This window comes from Anabrus simplex, chromosome 1 (assembly GCF_040414725.1).
Source record: "Anabrus simplex isolate iqAnaSimp1 chromosome 1, ASM4041472v1, whole genome shotgun sequence".
NCBI classification, from domain to species: domain Eukaryota; kingdom Metazoa; phylum Arthropoda; class Insecta; order Orthoptera; family Tettigoniidae; genus Anabrus; species Anabrus simplex.
Genome location: NC_090265.1, coordinates 456,512,587 through 456,534,200, shown reverse-complemented (window position 1 = coordinate 456,534,200; position 21,614 = coordinate 456,512,587). Strand labels below are relative to the sequence as shown.

At 37.2% G+C, this 21,614-nt stretch overlaps 1 protein-coding gene across 5 annotated transcripts in view; it reads left to right on the top strand.

Moving 5' to 3' along the window:
* The window catches only part of LOC136856946 (uncharacterized), a 317,012-nt gene that overhangs the window by 281,795 nt on the left and 13,603 nt on the right, over window positions 1-21,614 (top strand). For all 5 annotated transcript variants that reach the window (XM_067135234.2, XM_067135233.2, XM_068225017.1 and 2 more), the window contains one exon: window positions 605-762. In XM_067135234.2, the coding sequence (XP_066991335.2) occupies window positions 605-762 (158 nt within the window). The remainder of the gene's footprint in view (window positions 1-604; window positions 763-21,614) is intronic.

Genomic DNA, 21,614 nt, shown 5'->3' with positions numbered 1-21,614 from the left:
CATTTTTCATGACTATCCACTCTTCCTCTATTGTGTTTCCTTCAGCCTTTTCATTTAGCCCTTGTGCAACATGTTCCTTAAAACAATCTCTCATACTCTTTTCTTTCAACTTGTCTAGATCCCATCGTTTTGCATGCTTTCCTTTCTTCAATTTCTTCAGCTTCAGATGGCATTTCATGACCAACAAGTTGTGGTCAGAGCCCACGTATGCTCCTGGGAAAGTTTTGCACAACACATTTTATTACGAATCACCACTGTAATCACACAGTAGTGCATACATTCCTCAATACGTCAAGAAGGGCATCCGGCCATAAAACGGGGCTAAGACCATATGTGAGACACAGTTTACATCCACGACCCCACCAAGATATGGGACAAGAAGAAGATTATTTACGACGTGAAGTGACCAGTTGAATCAGTTATTGACTTTTTGAGTCCCATTAATTACTTTCATGGCTTTCGGTATCTTGGGAACTTACTCCATTTCAAAAAATGAACGCACTGGTACACTGAGATAAAAGGCAAGAATTTTAGATTGAGAAACATGTATTCTTTGAAATTCCTTTTTTAACAACTATCTAATTAATATTCTATGGATTTTCAGATAAGGAGTCTAATACCATACCTCAAAAAGCGTGGCAGATGATGATTAAGGACGACGAATGCAGCAAGGAACTGGGGAACGATGCCATAATTCAACTGCCGAACAAACTTCATAGCTCTATGTTCTGTGCTAAGAACGAGAGTTCAGACACTTGTCCTGTAAGTAGGAAGACATTATCATGCGTTTGAAATCGAAGATAACAAATGCCATATTTTGTTTTAAATTTTTATTGTAGAGCCTGTTCCCACTTCAGCTACTTTGCACGTATGTTATAATTTTAATATTGCACAAAATATTATTTATATGACATGTATGGAGAGACGAGGGAAATGAAAACTAATAATTTTCTGTTTATTCTCGAGGACAATTTCCTTTCTGACTAGAATGAGACAAACAAAATCGCTTAGTTGTTAGATTTTTGAATACCTTAATATGGTTTAATAATAATATCTTTATTGTTTAATCTTGTTTTGGAAAAGTGATTAGGACTTGGGAAAAAAGAAGTTAAAAGAATAACCCTTGGCTGATAACGTGAAAACAAAAGTGATTTACAGTGTTTGGCCTTCGCTGATGACTTAGCAGTGTTGTCCAGTAACAGGCAGTCCGTTTGATGTTAATTAAGAGCCCTTGCATAGTCAACAAAATAACTGTAATATGAGAATAATAATAATAATAATATTTAATAACAATAATAATAGTGATAATAATGTCCGCCTGTGTGGTATAATGGTTAGCATGATTAGCTGCCACCCCCGGAGGCCCGGGTTCGATTCATGGCTCTGCCATGAAATTTGAAAAGTGGTTACGAGGGATGGAACGGGGTCCACTCAGCCTCGGGAGGTCAACTGAGTAGAGGGTGTTCGATTCCCATCTCAGCCATGAAAGTGGTTTTCTATGGTTTCCCACTTCTCCTCCAGGCAAATGCCGGGATGGTACCTAACTTGAAGTCCACAGCCGCTTCCCTCCCTCTTCCTTGTCTATCCTTCCAATCTTCCCATCCCCCATAATGCCCCTCTTGAGCATAGCATGTGAGGCCACCTGGGCGAGGTACTGGTCCTTCTCACCAGTGGAATCCCCAACTCAAAGGCTCACGCTCCAGGACACTGGTCTTGAGGGGCTAGAGGTGGGATTTCTCGCTGAGTCTGAGGGAAAAACCAACCATGGAAGGTAAACGGATTAAGAAAGGAAGAAAGTAATAATAATGGTAGCACTAAAAATAGAACACCTAAAAGTAAAATACAGTGTATCATTGACCTAACCAGGGCTTGGGTCATGGCGTGGCGAAAGTCCAATGGAGTGGCTAGCCAGTTGGACTCACACCAATGACAAAGCAATAGTTTTCAACAACTCGCATTCTATGTTAGAGTGGAGAGAAAATAGGACGTCATTAAGATACGTTCCAGATTTGAATTTCCTATTTATTTAAACAGAAATAAACATGAATATTTATACGTTTCTAAATATTTGAGTGTGATTTGATAGAATCAGATGATGTTCTTTCAAGAACAAAACACGTCATTCTATTTTAACTTGCCTCCTTGACAAATTTTTGTATAATTGATGCTTAGTGACTTGTGTCAAGTAGATGTGCAACAACTGCTGATTTTTCAGGCTTGTGTAAATAAAATAATCATCTGTTTCTCGATATCTTAAACTCTAATAGTTAATTTACTTCCCAATTTCTTTTCTTCGTTCTGAATCTCTTTATCCCAGGAGTCTCCCATTCCTATTCTATCTAACATCCTCTTCATCTTGGTTACCCAACAATCATCGTATACATGGTTTATCTGATGTTGGTATGCTAAATTTAGTATTTCTCTCCCTTTTCCCCCTTTAATTTTAACCTATATTTTGTTAATTTTTAGCTAAATCTGCTTGCATACTTATATTTTCGCATAGAATTCTAACTCCACTATTAACCTTCAAACACACGCGTATGGGGTGGAATTCACCCCAGGTCATTTTATTTGCTAGTGAAATGTAGAAATAACTTTCCTGTGCTCTCCCCGCTCTTGTACGTTTATGGCTGGATACCCGCAGAATGAGTTATTCTTACATTAACTATCTTAAAATCTCCTATTAAGACAGTAATTCATATCTTAAAATACAATGATATGTGGGGTGGAAAGCACCCCCAAGCGTGTGTCTGCGTCCTAAGATCTGGCGCGTGTGCTTGAGGGTTAACTGTACACTCTAGTAGCCACATTATTATTTTGCAGAATTTATTATCTAGTTCCTTACTACCTTTTCATTGCTCAATATCTCTTCTTCCTACAATTCTCTGGATTCTACAACTGAATTTAGAACATTTTCCTGCAGTTTATATTGAGTATTTGGCATCTTTCCAGACATCTCATGCTAGATAAAACTGTCAGTCCTTTCAATGTTGCTCCTCTTATTTGCTCTTTCCATTAGATCCTACTATTATTCCTAAATATTCTATCTTATTGACTACCTCCAACTCTGCACCTTCTAACCACAGCCTTTCTTCTTTCTTTACTTTATTTCCATTTTTAAATACCATAACTTTTGTTTTCTTTATGTTAATTTTTAAATTCCATTTTGTGCAATATCAGCCGTTTTGGGGATGCTTATTTGCGTATCAATCGATGTTAAAAATAACAGAGGGATGTTGCCTGCGAAAACAAGGGAAGTGATTTCTTTACTGTTAAGACATGGCTTGTCATGTTCTCACTTCCTTCATTTACCAAAATGTCGTTAATAAGAAGTATGAACAATATAGGTGATACTTTACCCCACTGCTTTAGCCCAATACTTGAACATATCTCTCCCACTGCTAAGTTTCCTGTCACTTTGATCGTGTATTTTACTTCTGCTGACAGTTATTTTATGGAATTAATAATTTTAATTGGCAACCCTATAATATCCACAATGTTGCCAACACAGTAGTTTTCCCACTAAATCTAGGCTTTTTACACTTCGTAAGTGCGTAAATTTTAACACACGGTGGTCAGTAGGAAATCTAATCTTTTTCATGCTTGTCTCAGTGGATATTTTGGTGGTTTTTCAGTTAACATTTTACATGGAGTATAATAGAAAGTATAAAAATGTAGTTTGTTCAAATTTAAGTTCTTGACGTTGCCGTAATGCCAACAAAATGTGAGCCAGAGAAGACATGAGCTATAGATGGACCTGAGGTGTAGGAGATTACCTTAAAAATATGGAAGCAAGGAACGCTTCAGATCGTCTTTCATTCATACTAACTTCTTCCAGTGTTAAATGAATGTAAGGATGTTAAAGAGTTGTTGATGCCCATTCTTGAATCATGTAACTTGGACAAAACGCAAAGATCAGATGGAAAATTGTGTCCTTTGTAAAATGCTCTCAAACCATGGAATCAGTTAATGTCTAGTGCAAAGTGATGAAATGCTGCGGTGCAAGTAACACCAGTCCATTTCAGGAGCTGGCAACATTTGCACTGCCACGCCTAGTATTTCCAAGGTCAAATGCAGAATTGGAGAATGTTTAGTCAGTAAAACATTATTAAAACTGAATCCAAGGATAGAATGAAACCTGAAGTTATGAATCTGCTTTTATTTGTACGGGCAGGACTGAGACGGAGCAAATAATGCTCCCACATACCTATCAAACGAAGTATTACAGTACGCAGGGAATGTGAAAACATATCAGACATTTGTTTCTGCTACTGGTTCTTCCTCTGTGCCTTGTATCCAAATCAGTTAGTTTATGCAATTAATCATTTTAATTGACAACCCTATAATATATACAATTGACAATTTGTCTGATATTGATGATCAGATTATTGGTTCTAACTTGCTTACCGCTTATGCAACACAGGACGCAATGACAGCTGCTAATAAATTATGTTGGTGTTCCAAAAGGAAAGCTAAATTATGGAGGGGACACGTACTGGCTGTTGTAATAAATATAAAGTCAGAAGAGAGTTCATTGAAATTAAATTTGTTTGGTAATGCAACGTTGTACTTTAAAGTTTAACCCTTTCCCGATTCCTATCATTTCCTGTCTGACCAGGATTGTCGGACTATTAAGTAATGTACCCGATGCATTTACTGGACGTATTCAAAATGGCGCCTACGGAAGGTAGAGGCCAGCCAAGGCAAAGAAATGTATAACAAGATATCGATATTGATATATGCTAGGAGGCCTTGACTAACTTAAACCTACCACTATGAAGGCGGTGTAGAATGGTGCAGAATCGATAGAATTGTTTTTTTTTAAAAATAAGAAGGATAAAACAGATTATTATTACAAAAAACTGACTTGAAAAATTGACGCGGTGAGAACAAGACGTATCGAACTTCGCACTCTAAAATAAGCAATATTGGCAACATTTAGCGAGAAGTATTACGCTGAGAACAAGGAAGTATTGAGCGAATTGAATAAATAAGCGTTAAAATACTGGAAGGAGCAAGTAAAATCCTGAAGCTTAGAACAATACGTCCAGATACTCAGACGCAAAGCCGTTTGAAAATAGGAACTTGATTGAGACGAGAGAGCTCGAGATTAAGCCACGCTGAGTGAAAATAATCACTAGGAAAACCAAATAAGGAAGCAATCACCATAAAATATATATTCTACGCAGAACTATGATGAGCTTATATTTTTCAGAATCATCGCATTTTGTCTACTGTCTTGCTGAGCAGATGATGGCTTGCTAAATCGGCATAGACCAACCTGGAGGGAGATGTCGTCCTGGCCGTTAAAACCACCCGACCCGTGCGGAGGAGATCATTCTACCTGACATCCCACTGGTGGAATTTCTACCTAGTTCCTGAACCAAGGACTACGACCGCACCGAGAAGCAACTAAGGCCCGAGATATTGAATGGCGAGCTAAGTAATAGTATTAAGTAATATAATTTCTTATGTGGAGTATTACCAGTATATACAGTAGATCTGAATAGCCTAAGCATGAGATAATTAAGTGTGCTTATGAATATAAGAAAGTGCAATGTGAAATATTTAAGTTGACATCTCGTTATGAGGTGATAGCGTGTTACTACATTACTTTATCCAAGGATGAAGGAATACCATTTAAAAATACGACATAGTGCAACAGCTATTTTCAAGGAATCCCGGGTAGTTAGGAAGGTCCATGCGTGATGTAGTAATAGTCAAACCCGGTTACGTCACAGAGGGACGCACGTTGAGGTGATTAAGACTAGTTACCATACTCTTTGCTGTATGATTTTATTGAAAGGAAAGATACTGAATTTGGGGTTATATACGGAATTACAAGATTAAAAATGCGTTCTGAGGAACGAATTCTGCGCTATTGATGGGATACATATCGTTGTATAATTAAGTATTGGAGGTTAAACGCGCTAGTTGTGAATGCTAGATGAGTTAAATATGAATTGAATTGGAGGTTAATGGTGAGATTTTGGAAGTGTGTATAATATTTGAAATGAAATATTGCGCAGAGTAATAGGAAGTAAACCATATTTGACATGTTTAATATGTGATGTTGGAGCACATGCAGTGCCATTACAGAATATAAGTATGACCCAGCGAGGAACTATAGCAAGGTACGAACAATAATATTTCGTATATTTTAATGATGTGTGAAAGTGGTTTGACAGGAATAACAACCGGTGATGAATAAATGAATACATGATTATGTCATATACTGAATGAATGGATATTGCATGGAAGAATAAGCGTGTATGCAAGTAGTAACGTAATGTAGTATTGAAATATCTTTGTGTTGGCATTAGCACACATATATATGATAAATGCTTACTGGCTGTATGTATATCGAGCTGGTATACGATACATAAGAAATTATTTAGCTAGAATAGGGAATTTATTTGACATTTACGTAGGATATCATCGATGTTTTGTTTATATGGAATATTATTAGAGTGAATACTTAGTTAGGAGCCGTAATTTATGTGGCAATAGGACCGAGGAACTTAGTGCGTCATTCAGTATTTCATTTTCTTCACGCTAACCAGCACCAACGAACTCAGATACTTCTCAACATAACATAGGTCACTGATATTTGTTCAGGACATATTATTCAAATTCAATTCATTTTCGTAGAGACTTGAACAACGTGATGGTTGTATTTCAATGAGGTAAATAATTATACCGTGACTGATGGAATAATTTATTGAAATAACGAATTTCGACCGTGGCCAAAAGACTGTGAAGTAATATATTCTTGTGACCAAATGTAATTTTTTAAATGGAAGATAATTCATTTCAGGAATACGTTACTCAATGTATTAAGATGAAAGCTTAGTTTAGGAAATAGGCAGCGCTGACCTAAGATATTTGACTCATTGATTAAAATATTTATTTATTAAGTTGATAATCGAAGCTAATGAGACATGCCTGATATTAACCATTTCTTTTGCGAAACTTGACAATATAATAAATGTGTTTCTTGATTAGTTTCTTATATAATGAAGTGAGTTTTCATTTATATTGGTAGTTAATAGTTTTATTTAGTATGTAAGATTCTCGTTGTGCGAATATATATATTTTTTTATTTATTTCCAAAAGGGTGACTGAAGTTTGCGTTCTCGAAACAATTACTGAGCGTGTTGTATCGTTACTGTCTCTGCACCGCGCATGGCATCGTTACTTTCTTTGAACTGCCTATGGTACCGGTATTTCTCCTCGGACACACGTAAAACCAAACATTGAAAAATCAACCATTTTTCTGGAGGCAAGGATACCCTGAGATGTGTTTAACTGACTAGTTGGGAATTACTGTGGTTACCCTGACCCGTAGGGTGCAGTAATTTTTGGCGCCTCGACGTGGGGCAAATGGAGTCAGACGCCGTGGGAACTGTTGGTTGCCAAAGGAAGTAATTTTTGACCCCCAACAGTGGAGCAAAATAGGGAGAAAGGTGCCGTGCGAAATGAGGAAAAGGTATACACGAATGGGGCGCTTGAAGAGAAAGACACCGCGGGATCGAATATTTAATTGAGAGTCAGACCCGAGAGAATAACCCGATAACTTACTGCTGAACCAACATGGAGATCAAAAGAGAATGATATTGCGGAACGTTGTGGGAAGCAAAGGAACCCAACGTGCAGTTGATGAAAGAAATACTTGGAGATTTGTCAAGAAAATAGGCTCGGATGAGAAACTGATAATTAAGTATTGAGAGAATGATGGGTAAATATGAATATTTTCCAGAAGTAGATTATTAGATGGAGTGATAGGAGGATATTTTATCATTTTTATTGAAATAATTGTAGCTCTTCATATTTCATTTTATTTTAAAGTATGATTGAATTTACTTTTGATATTTCAATTAATAATTAGTATGTAAGTAAATGATGAATACCACATGATGGATAACCATTTTTTCTCTTTTTGGGAAACTATTTCTGAAATGAATTCAAAGGAAAATGATCTGAGTTCGTTGGGAAGTTGCTCATATTTTAACGGGTAGGATGATATCGATCTTCAGGAAGGTCTATATTTCAAATAATTTTGAGAAACTAACTGAACATTTAGTATATAAGACTTGATTGCTAGCTTTAAGGATATTTTAGATTTAGTAATTGAATATTTCGCATATCCATTGACACTGTGTAATATTAGAGTACCTAAAAACTTAAAGTTGGTTAGGAAATTAAGGAATTATTCGAAATATTACTGAAATTGATGAAAAAATGGCAACTCAGGGAAGAGTGCAAACCAGAAGGGAACAAGAAGAAGAAATGAAAAGAGCACAGGAAAAGCATGAAGGAATGCCGTTATGGTTTCTAGAATATATAAAGAAACAGGAAGAGAAAGAAGGGAAACAAGAAGAAGAGAGACAGAAAGAAAAACAAGAACGAGAGGACGAAAAGAAGAAAGAAAAACAAGAACGAGAGGACGAAAAGAGGAAAGAAAAACAAGAACGTGAAGAGAAAGAAAAGAAACAAGAAGAAGAGAGGCAGAAAGAAAAACAAGAACGTGAGGAGAAAGAAAAGAAACAAGAAGAGAGGCAGAAAGAAAAACAAGAACGTGAGGAGAAAGAAAAGAAACAGGAAGAAGAGAAGAATAGGAGATGGGCAGAGAAAGAACAAAAGCAACGTGAAGAAAGGAGGAAAGAACAGGAAGAATGGCAACAGAAGCAACGTGAAGAAAGGAGGAAAGAACAGGAGGAATGGCAACAAAAGCAACAAGAATTCTTAAAGGAGTTCCGGAAAGAACAAGAAGAAAAACAGGAGGAGTGGCAACAAAAACAACGTGAAGAGAGGAAAAAGGAACTGGAGGAAATAAAGGAAGACAACACAAGAAATCGATTGGAAATACAGAATTGGATAGCTGAAATGACTCAGAGTATGTAGAATGGAAACAAGCAGATACACGAAGAAATGGACAGAATTAAAGGACAGGTTACAGAGAGCCAGGAAATCATCAAGAAGTTGAAGGATGAGGAGATTAGCAAACTGACCAGCGATCTCCGAGAACTAAAAGTCAGTAATGAGAAGAAATGGGACGAATTAAGTGAAATAACAAGCGGCATGGAAGGATTGAAGATCAGACATCAAGAATTAGAGGAGAAATTCGATCAGGCAGCTGGCACAGTGGCCGGAAAAATTAATGAGTTAAAAGAGAAGATCGAGAGCGATAAGAATGAGGCGGACCAGAAGATGGAGAAGACAGAAGAGGAGCTAAGGCAGATTAGGAAGGAAATGCAAGAAATTAAGATAGAAAACCAGACAACGAAATCCGTTATTTCGAATTGTAGTGAACGGCAAAAAGCGATAGAGATTCAGATTAATGAAAGGGAGACTACACCATCAAGAACACTGGATCCAAGTAGGCAGAGCATAGATTTGGTAAATGGAAGCAGCCAAAATGAAAGTCCAACCATAATAAACGTCATAAAAACTTATGACGACCGCCCAAAGCATTTTGATAACACATCAAAAATCTCACCCAAGCAATTTCTCAGAGATATGGAGGAACATTTCCGCGAAGGTAGAATTCAAGACGATAAGAAGCTGCGCGTGATAGAAAAACATCTAGACGGAAACCCGAACATCTGGTTCCAAGCTTTTAAATATACTTTCCACAGCTATGAGGAATTTAAAGCAGCGTTCCTAAGAAAGTTTTGGAGTCCAGAAATTCAACAACAACTAAGAATCGAACTTTACGCAAGAAAGTTTTCGTTAACAGGCCAAACCCGATTCAGTGATTACTTCTCGTTTCAATTTCATAGGTTTCAGGACTTAGACTCAGCTCCAAGCGAGCTAGAGGCCATAAAAACTATTCAAAGGCAATTCCCACCGGAGGTGCAGAGGTTATTAGCAGCCTCAGATGTTGAAACCGCAGTCATATCGAAGCTCAGACAGATCGATATGACATCCTCGTACCCATTGAATAGAAATATACGGAATACGGCCCAAGAAGAAGTAATAAATACCATCAGTCCCGAGGAAACAAACCATAGGGAAAGTCATAAATCAAAGAATAGGCCAGAGGACCATGATGAACACAGAGAGAAGGGCAGAAAGAGATGTTGTTGCCAATGCAGTGGAAATTCTAATGGGCAATGTGGACAGAATAATAATAGACACAACCCATATTATACAAATAATTCAAGGTTTCGAGGCAACAGGAACCAACAACATTTCAGAAACAGATCATGGTTTAATAACCGGAAAGGGCAGAACAGTTATCACAGGAACGAAGAAAATCGTATATACAACAACTGCGAGAGGAAAGACGAAATAAGAACAGATGGGAAGAAGCGATAAAAGACAAAGATATAAATGGAGACATCGAGGGAGCGGAGAGCCTCGAATTACAATCGTATAAACGAAGGAAAGCTGAAGAAGGAAGACTCAACCCTAACACTCCTGAATTCATAGGAAATTCGGAGCCACCTGAAAAAAACTCCGAATTCCAATTGAAAAATGAGGAGACAACAAGTAGCAAAAGAAATGGAAAAATTGGCAAAATTCGTAGTGGAATAATTACACAAGTAGGCCACGGGAATATTCGACATGATAACCAGCGAAAGAATAGTTAAGTGGATACATTACACACGTTATGTTTAGTTCGACACCCATCTGCAAATCCAGTGGAGCGATACATGAAAGAAATAGCAAAATTCTGTAGGATATACTGTAATCATTGTCACTGGAAATGGATTGATGTAATAGAGATAATAGAGGAATGCCTAAATAACAACATAAATGAATCAACTGCTCAGGTCCCAAACTTGGTACATCACAATAGAGAATCACGAAGAACATGGGACAATATATTAAACATATCACTTGAAGAGAAACCAGACATCCAGCAGATCAATAAAATGGTCCAAGAGAGGCTAAAACAACAGTCTGAGAAGAGACTAAGAAGGTTACGAAAGACAAGGTTTCGCGCACCATTCAAGAAAAACGATCTCGTTTTAATTAAAAAGGCACCAGTAACGAACGCACCAGCCAAAATATGCGCTAAGTTCAACCATTTATATGAAGGACCGTACAGAATTGAACATGCTTACGGAAATAACGCATATCTTATTATGAGCATGGATGGAAAATACAAAAACGTTCACAATGCGTGTAATATGAAGTTATATTTCCCAGAAAATAAGGCTGGAGAAACGATAATATAAGTCCCACAGAAGTGCAAACCAAGTCTAGAGTAAACATATTTGTGAGTCAGCTGATATGCAAAGAGATAGGCTTATAGAAGCTAAAAAAACATCAATCGTAATAACAGAATAATCGATACGATTCCATAGAGAAATAAAATCCATTAATCGATCAAAGAACCATGGAGAAATACCAGAAATGCATCGTCACATTTGTCAATCATAATTCGAGAGAATAAATATATCGCAAGCAATATATTTAATCTGTACTGGGGGAATAAAATGTACCCGATGCATTTACTGGACGTATTCAAAATGGCGCCTACGGAAGGTAGAGGCCAGCCAAGGCAAAGAAATGTATAACAAGATATCGATATTGATATATGCTAGGAGGCCTTGACTAACTTAAACCTACCACTATGAAGGCGGTGTAGAATGGTGCAGAATCGATAGAATTGTTTTTTTAAAAAAATAAGAAGGATAAAACAGATTATTATTACAAAAAACTGACTTGAAAAATTGACGCGGTGAGAACAAGACGTATCGAACTTCGCACTCTAAAATAAGCAATATTGGCAACATTTAGCGAGAAGTATTACGCTGAGAACAAGGAAGTATTGAGCGAATTGAATAAATAAGCGTTAAAATACTGGAAGGAGCAAGTAAAATCCTGAAGCTTAGAATAATACGTCCAGATACTCAGACGCAAAGCCGTTTGAAAATAGGAACTTGATTGAGACGAGAGAGCTCGAGATTAAGCCACGCTGAGTGAAAATAATCACTAGGAAAACCAAATAAGGAAGCAATCACCATAAAATATATATTCTACGCAGAACTATGATGAGCTTATATTTTTCAGAATCATCGCATTTTGTCTACTGTCTTGCTGAGCAGATGATGGCTTGCTAAATCGGCATAGACCAACCTGGAGGGAGATGTCGTCCTGGCCGTTAAAACCACCCGACCCGTGCGGAGGAGATCATTCTACCTGACATCCCACTGGTGGAATTTCTACCTAGTTCCTGAACCAAGGACTACGACCGCACCGAGAAGCAACTAAGGCCCGAGATATTGAATGGCGAGCTAAGTAATAGTATTAAGTAATATAATTTCTTATGTGGAGTATTACCAGTATATACAGTAGATCTGAATAGCCTAAGCATGAGATAATTAAGTGTGCTTATGAATATAAGAAAGTGCAATGTGAAATATTTAAGTTGACATCTCGTTATGAGGTGATAGCGTGTTACTACATTACTTTATCCAAGGATGAAGGAATACCATTTAAAAATACGACATAGTGCAACAGCTATTTTCAAGGAATCCCGGTTAGTTAGGAAGGTCCATGCGTGATGTAGTAATAGTCAAACCCGGTTACGTCACAGAGGGACGCACGTTGAGGTGATTAAGACTAGTTACCATACTCTTTGCTGTATGATTTTATTGAAAGGAAAGATACTGAATTTGGGGTTATATACGGAATTACAAGATTAAAAATGCGTTCTGAGGAACGAATTCTGCGCTATTGATGGGATACATATCGTTGTATAATTAAGTATTGGAGGTTAAACGCGCTAGTTGTGAATGCTAGATGAGTTAAATATGAATTGAATTGGAGGTTAATGGTGAGATTTTGGAAGTGTGTATAATATTTGAAATGAAATATTGCGCAGAGTAATAGGAAGTAAACCATATTTGACATGTTTAATATGTGATGTTGGAGCACATGCAGTGCCATTACAGAATATAAGTATGACCCAGCGAGGAACTACAGCAAGGTACGAACAATAATATTTCGTATATTTTAATGATGTGTGAAAGTGGTTTGACAGGAATAACAACCGGTGATGAATAAATGAATACATGATTATGTCATATACTGAATGAATGGATATTGCATGGAAGAATAAGCGTGTATGCAAGTAGTAACGTAATGTAGTATTGAAATATCTTTGTGTTGGCATTAGCACACATATATATGATAAATGCTTACTGGCTGTATGTATATCGAGCTGGTATACGATACATAAGAAATTATTTAGCTAGAATAGGGAATTTATTTGACATTTACGTAGGATATCATCGATGTTTTGTTTATATGGAATATTATTAGAGTGAATACTTAGTTAGGAGCCGTAATTTATGTGGCAATAGGACCGAGGAACTTAGTGCGTCATTCAGTATTTCATTTTCTTCACGCTAACCAGCACCAACGAACTCAGATACTTCTCAACATAACATAGGTCACTGATATTTGTTCAGGACATATTATTCAAATTCAATTCATTTTCGTAGAGACTTGAACAACGTGATGGTTGTATTTCAATGAGGTAAATAATTATACCGTGACTGATGGAATAATTTATTGAAATAACGAATTTCGACCGTGGCCAAAAGACTGTGAAGTAATATATTCTTGTGACCAAATGTAATTTTTTAAATGGAAGATAATTCATTTCAGGAATACGTTACTCAATGTATTAAGATGAAAGCTTAGTTTAGGAAATAGGCAGCGCTGACCTAAGATATTTGACTCATTGATTAAAATATTTATTTATTAAGTTGATAATCGAAGCTAATGAGACATGCCTGATATTAACCATTTCTTTTGCGAAACTTGACAATATAATAAATGTGTTTCTTGATTAGTTTCTTATATAATGAAGTGAGTTTTCATTTATATTGGTAGTTAATAGTTTTATTTAGTATGTAAGGTTCTCGTTGTGCGAATATATATATTTTTTTATTTATTTCCAAAAGGGTGACTGAAGTTTGCGTTCTCGAAACAATTACTGAGCGTGTGGTATCGTTACTGTCTCTGCACCGCGCATGGCATCGTTACTTTCTTTGAACTGCCTATGGTACCGGTATTTCTCCTCGGACACACGTAAAACCAAACATTGAAAAATCAACCATTTTTCTGGAGGCAAGGATACCCTGAGATGTGTTTAACTGACTAGTTGGGAATTACTGTGGTTACCCTGACCCGTAGGGTGCAGTAAGTTCATCGTGAAATATATTTCGAATACTTTTGAACTTCAAGGATACACTTACTTTTCTTGTGGATAAACAGTAATATTTTTGTAACTCAACGCAGCTTAAGGAGGGAAGGCTAGTGGTTTCTAGTGGTTTTCATACACCCATTAGTGGGTAATCCTAATCCACTGTTGGCAAAATTGGATAGCCTGCTTCGCAACGACCGCCTCTCTGCTTACAGAGTCAAAACCTTTCGATAAATCTATAGCTGTAATATACAATTTACCACCTTTTCTCTTTAAGTATCTATTATTTTTTATGAAAATATATAAGGAACTGCGTTTTTCTCCTTTGCGATAACACAGACTTTTTAAAAACATTTCCTAAATGCCCGGGAAACAGTTACCTATTGAACCCTTCAACTTACGTTCCATCGTTGGTCGTCTGCCTCGGCTGCTTCAGTAGAGCAATATCGTACTCTTGGATCTTGGTGTCGTTGCGAGATTTTTTCAGTCACTTCACCGACCAAACGATTGGCTTCAGAGGAGAGCATAACTACTTCAAATGACGAGCAAAATAATGCCTACGAAAATATTTATTCGATGTAAATCACGAAAATGTATTTATTAGATAGGGAAGAAAAGTAACTTAAATTTTTCCATATGTTTTAAAGCAGTCACAATGTATAACGTGAGTGGTAAATTATATATTTTGAGATTGTTTATTATTGTCTTCCAAAGAATGAAAATGTAGCGTAACAATCAATCAATCAATCAATCAATACTGATCTGCATTTAGGGCAGTCGCCCAGGTGACAGATTCCCTATCTACTGTTTTTCTAGCCTTTTCTTAAATGATTTCAAAGAAATTGGAATTTTTATTGAACACCTCCCTTGGTAAGTTATTCCAATCCGTAACTCCCCTTCCTATAAATGAATATTTGGGCCAATTTGTCCTCCTGACTTTCAACTTGATATTCATATTGTGATCTTTCCTACTTTCAAAGATATTAACGTCATTGTTTTTCCGTATTGACCTGAAATTACAGAGATAAGTTTTTAGTAAGGTCAACCTTTTCAAAACAAATTACAAGTTGCATAAGATGTTATCGACAACATTTATTCAATAGTGTATGAAGATGTGTATCCCTATATGTCACCATGACAATTTTAATTAATATGTTCTTGCTCAATTTGTGTGATTTGTATAATTTAGGCTGATGATGACATTTTTATATGTCGAAACCGGTACCACTATTGTAGATAACCTCTTATACAACTTGTAATTTGTATTGAAAAGGTTGAATCTTACTAAACCCTTATCTCTGTAATATTCATGGACAGCAGAAGCCAGAAAATAATTTTTAAAACCTGAAAATCGGGCAACATTTATCCAAACGATAACTGAGAATTAACCCACACGATCCGTGGAAAATCTGAGCTTGAACAAGTAGAATTCCATATTTGCATTTTATTAAGGTCATCCACCAGTCGACTATCCTATCGGATATTGCAACATCCCCCTAATGGATCCTTAATCGAACCAAATCGACTATCAGTTGCTTTGGATAGGTTACGAAATATTACTTGAAAGCATGGTGTTCACTTCAGGTTAACAGCAATTGACACAATCAAAAGTAAAATTCCACCATGTATTGTCATCTCGTGACACCCTTAAGTTACAGAGGAATCCTGATGCTGAAACATGCTTCACCCCAAACAGATGTTCAGAAGGAACCAACAACACTTGATCCGATGGGACCTTACTAAGTGCCAACACACGGCACTGTCATAATACACCGGACGCCCGAACAATAAATATTAAAGCAAGAAAAAATAAAGACACGAAAGTTCATCGAACTTGAACTCACGCGGCTAAGTAGTAGGGATCAATCTCCATTAGCCACGTTTCCATGTGAGACAAGCCTTAAATTCATGCCGCTACTGATGCAACGCTATTATGGAAGAACCTTACGGCTGGTAAGAATTATGCCGAAACATGGCCTAAATATCACTTGCTGATATCTTTCACACTCGTATCCACTACTGCAAACACTAACATCGTTCAAGTCGATTCGCAAAAATGCCTAACTTATGACTTAACTATGTACAGACGATGTCCTATTCCTGTCGTTGAACCAACGTTACAGTGTCTACTCATCCTTAAGTTACATAATACACGCGGCATCCTAAATCTATCGTTGAGCCAACGTTATGGTATCTACACATCATTAATACTGCCAGGCGAAATCCAAACACAATGTCCAGATATCTAAATCAGATCCTCGTTGAAACTCTAACACATGAAGTGAAATTTGCTACAAAAATTAACTCGAACCTGGAAATATTACTCTGTCTATTTCCTACAATAAAGCATGAAATCGAAATTAAACAACATGTCCGAATAGTTTAGTCTGTTCCTCAATACAATCTCAACACATGCAGTGAAGTTCGCTAAATAAAAATAAACTCAACTCTTGTTTGTTATTACGTAATATCACTGAAAACAACAATCACAACCATAACGATATTCACGGCATAACTCGAGTTTGAAGCTCCAATTGGCCTGCAATGTCACCACTCCAAACATGTATCATCGTGAACTGTTCAGTGAAGTAACATTTGATCAACCTATGCAAGCTAAACTATCATTCTAATAAAAATTTTCACGACTGCAATGCTTCCAGTCAGCGATATTTTCGTCTCGTAAAGATCCAGAATAGAATTCAAATTACGATAATTAAGTATTATCTTGACCGTGTGTCAGAATCTTTTTTGTTCGTGAGGTCGGCTATCACAAAATGCACTTTGCTGGTATCAAATAGAACCGTCACTTAAGATTTAACTGACGTTATCTACGGTATTGCACAAAATAGTAATCATGGGAGAACATCAACTTGTACTTCAAATAGGCGTTACAACGTGCTCACTTGGATTTGACAACCTTTATATTCATCAATCGTTCTGGATAGCTATAGGACATCGCTCCTCTCATACAGCCTGTCTCAGAAATGTTACACCTCACCATGTCACAAAATTTCCTCTCCGTCGAACTACAGGGCTTCTTACTCTCGGCTTCCTGCTTATTCTACATCACTCATTAAACACAGGCTTACTCTGCCTTTAACATCTTCCCAATTATTCTCATAATATTCCCATTATAATCCATTTTCTTCTTGTTTGAAACTTTTCAAATGCAAGCGATCCCATGACCAAACAACTTTATAATGATCTCACAACTAACTTCTCAAAATTTTTCCGGACCTCAGGAGCAAAATAGCATGCCGCAATTTTCTGTATCACAAATACACGGTGTTACGCAAAATTTAAATTTCCAAAGAGATGCCAAACTTTATCATACTTCACTGGACTTCGATATAAACCGTACATCTCGCTTACATAACTGCTGAACGCATACTTTTTATAATCTCAATTTTATCCTGACATGAATATTATTATTATTATTATTATTATTATTATTATTATTATTATTATTATTATTATTATTATTATTATTTGGATACATTGATATTTGACTTTATCATGCTCATAACGGTTATTTATCGTTATCATTATTGTAATTGTTACCAGTCTGAAAATTATTTAATTGATTTTCATTGCAATATTTAACTTCACTTTTAATTTTTTAAAGAAATTTTAACAGATTTTAAAGTCTCGCACGCTGACATAAATAACAGACAATTCGCCTCCACACTAGAATAACGACAAGACATATCCTCGTCGTCGCAACACTGAAATGTTACACATGCCATATATACAACGCGATGTTATGATTCATTAATTAATTTAAAGGCACAAGCATTTATATTTCTACCTAAAAACATGATTTAAATTAGACAGACCTCTAATTGCGGCATTGGCGTGGCGTTATATCGGCTTCATTTTTACGTCAGCTATCTCAGGACTTAGCCTCTCATAACTGCAGAACACATTCTTCGCTTAAATACTACCTTATAAATACACTGATTCTGCACTCGTCTTGAAGCCACACACATTGAATTATTTATTAAACTTAACCACACATGTTATTCTGTACACATATACAAGAGTTAAACCACCCCCTTCATGTCGAGAACTCAACTAACACAGTTTGTGGAATATCCAACTCCTTTCATAGGTGTGACTGGCCTTGAGACAAAAGCTTATCTTCGCCAGACTACAACAGTCCTCCTTTACCGATTACCAAAATAACATCGTCCGCAGTAATTCACAAAAGCTATCTATGAATCTTCTGTTTCCCTATGCGGAAGTTCAGGAATCCTACAATTATTATTTAACATGATTTTCTTCCCCCGACCAGGATGGATATCGTGAATATAATGTTTCAATATCTAATTTGTCTCAGTTCACCATTTACCGCTTGGTAATATATTCATCCTTCAAGCCAACTGGCTTTAGAGATTCTACAAGTCTATTTTGCACTCTTTTAAGTCCTCTTCTGAATGTTGCGCGGCGTAGATTCACCCGCTCGGACATCTGAATGATAACTGACTCTCCTGGTTGAGGAGGGGGTATTTATGTATTCTCTAGGGACGCTCTCCTTGGCGTTATGTACTGCGGTGCAATCATTCCATTTGATGACAACTGGACCGATTTCTTCGGGACTCACACCAGATATTTCACCAATTTTTCCAGTCATGATGGTGTTTTTTTCTGATATTTCCTGTTTCCTTAACGGGCGTACTTAATTAATTTCATGGATGAGGGACCCCACTCATTTTGACAGTATGTCCTTGACACGTGTGTTCCACTCGGCCAAGTTAAATACCTTTCCAACCTGTGGACTTTAAGCTTCATCAAATATTTCACAAAATTATTAATTACGTATTTCTTTGTTAGTGACAGTACCGAAATCTCTCGCAACGAGGGTTATGATCCGGAATTTCATTAATAATTACTCGAGATCTTCCGAAGGTTCTGACCTCGTTCGATGTTTGTTAGCTCGCCTCGCGCTGTGAGTTGTCATGCCACGGAACGCGAGATGAGCTTGCAATAAAAGTATGGATGCACTCCACCTTGTAGTTGAAATTTTAGCAAGGTAGAATTATGGATTCACTATACATAGCTTGTTAACAATTCGAAATTTAGACAGATGTATTTCGCGAAATAAAACGAGATGAGACAACACAAATATGTCAACTTTATCAATTTCATATGCATAATAATGCAAATTTACGATTGTTCCCTTCTTATAAAGGTTTATCCTCTGCCAGAATAGACCATCATGTCCATCCCAGTCTTACAAGGTCAACTTGTTCTCTCATTCCATCAACTCAACTCATGCACGATGCGTCATTCTGCTTAAGAGGCTGGTCAGTAACAGTCGTATTGTTCTCTCTCTGGGTTCTGTTACGGCTAGTATTAAGCCCAATGTGAACGTTAGTGCAAAGGAAAAAGCTCTTGAATTTAAAAATGACGGATTATATGCATCCGATTCAAAAACCATAATATGTCACTACTGTAACTGTACGATATCTTGGGATAGAAAAGGTACTGTACATGTACCAAGCATGTGCGAAGTGAGAAACACCAACGAGTGAAGAGAGCCATTACATCTTCTTGTCATAAGAGGAAACAGAGTATTGTGCAGTGTAATTTTGCTGCAAACTAATCAGAACTTTCACAATAGTATTTTTCCATTCGCAACATAATTTGATTGGTTTACTCTTGAAGTTCACTGTACCCTTTTATGATCACTGAATCATTCTCATTTTTAAAGACTGAAATAGACTTTACTTTTCTTTCACTAGTGGTGAATCGACATTACACGTTGGCTGAATGGTTCAGAGGGTCCCAGTTTCGATTCCAGGCCGGGCCGGGGATTTTAATAGCTTCTGATTAATATTTCCTCTTCATATTCAGACAACATACCACACTACCAACCACCACAGAAACACGCAATAGTGATTACATCCCTCCATATAGGGTCGGCGTCAGGAAGGGCATCCAGCCGGAAAACAGGGCCAAATCCACATGTGCGACGCAATTCGCACCAGCGACCCCACAGGTGTGGGAAAAAGCTGTAGGAAAAGAAGGAGAAGAATACTGGACTAAACACGTCAAGTGCTGAATACAACTTATTGGCAGAGTCTTCAAATATCAGTAACTACAGTTTTGTAAATGCTAATGCTGCAGTGTTTCTCACAGCTGATCTAACATCTCCTTGAACATCTGCGTTTGTGATGCAATTTAGCTTCTCTTCTGTTTCACTATATAAATTCCATTCCTTTGCTACTTTGAAATTTTGCAATATTTTCCTAAGTTCTCCATAAAGTTTAGGACTTGCTGGATATGAAGATCCTTCTAGTTCAGTAATGTATTCCACTATCATTGGCATGTTCCTTGAGGAATGTTGCCTCTGTTGAACTTATACTTACTTCATCATTCGTCATTGATTTCATAAAGTCGATACCAGCATTGCTTATAAAGTCCAGATCTTCTAACTGCACGAACCCAATTATATCTCAAAGATGCTTCTCAATGTAGAAAACGGCCTCGAAGCATGTATTCTATCTTTTGAGCACTAGCAATGGAAACAGTTTAGGATTCTCAGATGGATACTTTTCATTGAAAATCGAACATTAGTTTGCTTGACAGTTATTGTGAGTTTAGTAGCAGAGCACTCCAGTCAGTGTGGTATCCATGTGCTAATTTTGACTGTTAACGTTCCTTTCTTACTACTCAGTAGTTTTGAGCGACTTGCGTTACAACATGAAAGAAGAAAAAGCAAATATTATGGTAATGTTCTCCTTTGAAAGTTAGAAAACACAACATAATGTACTTTTCTTTTATGATGTTATGCTCATTTCAGTGAGACTTATTAGCCAGCCATTGTGGTATCTGTGTGCTAATACTGACAGTGAAATTTTCTTTTCTTGCTACTCAGGAGTTTTCAGCGACTTGCAATGCAACAGTAGCCTAAAGTGACAATGTTCTCCTTTGACAGTCAGAAAAAAATAATATTATGTACTTTTCTTTCATATTACTCCTTCTTCAGTGATATTTGAGTTATGAAAATGTGTGTATTTTCTAAATTAAACTCCAATAATTTACTTACATAAAAAATTATCTTGCCCGCCTATGTGGTGTAGTGGTTAGTGTGATTAGCTGCCACCCCCGGAGGGCCGGGTTTGATTCCCGGCTCTGCCACGAAAATTGAAAAGTGGTACGAGGGCTGGAACGGGGTCCACTCAGCATCGGGAGGTCAACTGAGTAGAGGTGGGTTCGATTCCCACCTCAGCCATCCTGGAAGTGGTTTTCCGTGGTTTCCCACTCCTTCAGGCAAATGCCGGGATGGTACCTAACTTAAGGCCACGGCCGCTTCCTTCCCTCTTCCTTGTCTATCCCTTCCAATATTCCCATCACCTACAAGGCCTCTGTTCAGTATAGCAGGTGCGACCGCCTTGGCGAGGTACTGGTCGTTCTCCCCAGTTGTGACCCCGACCCGGAGTCT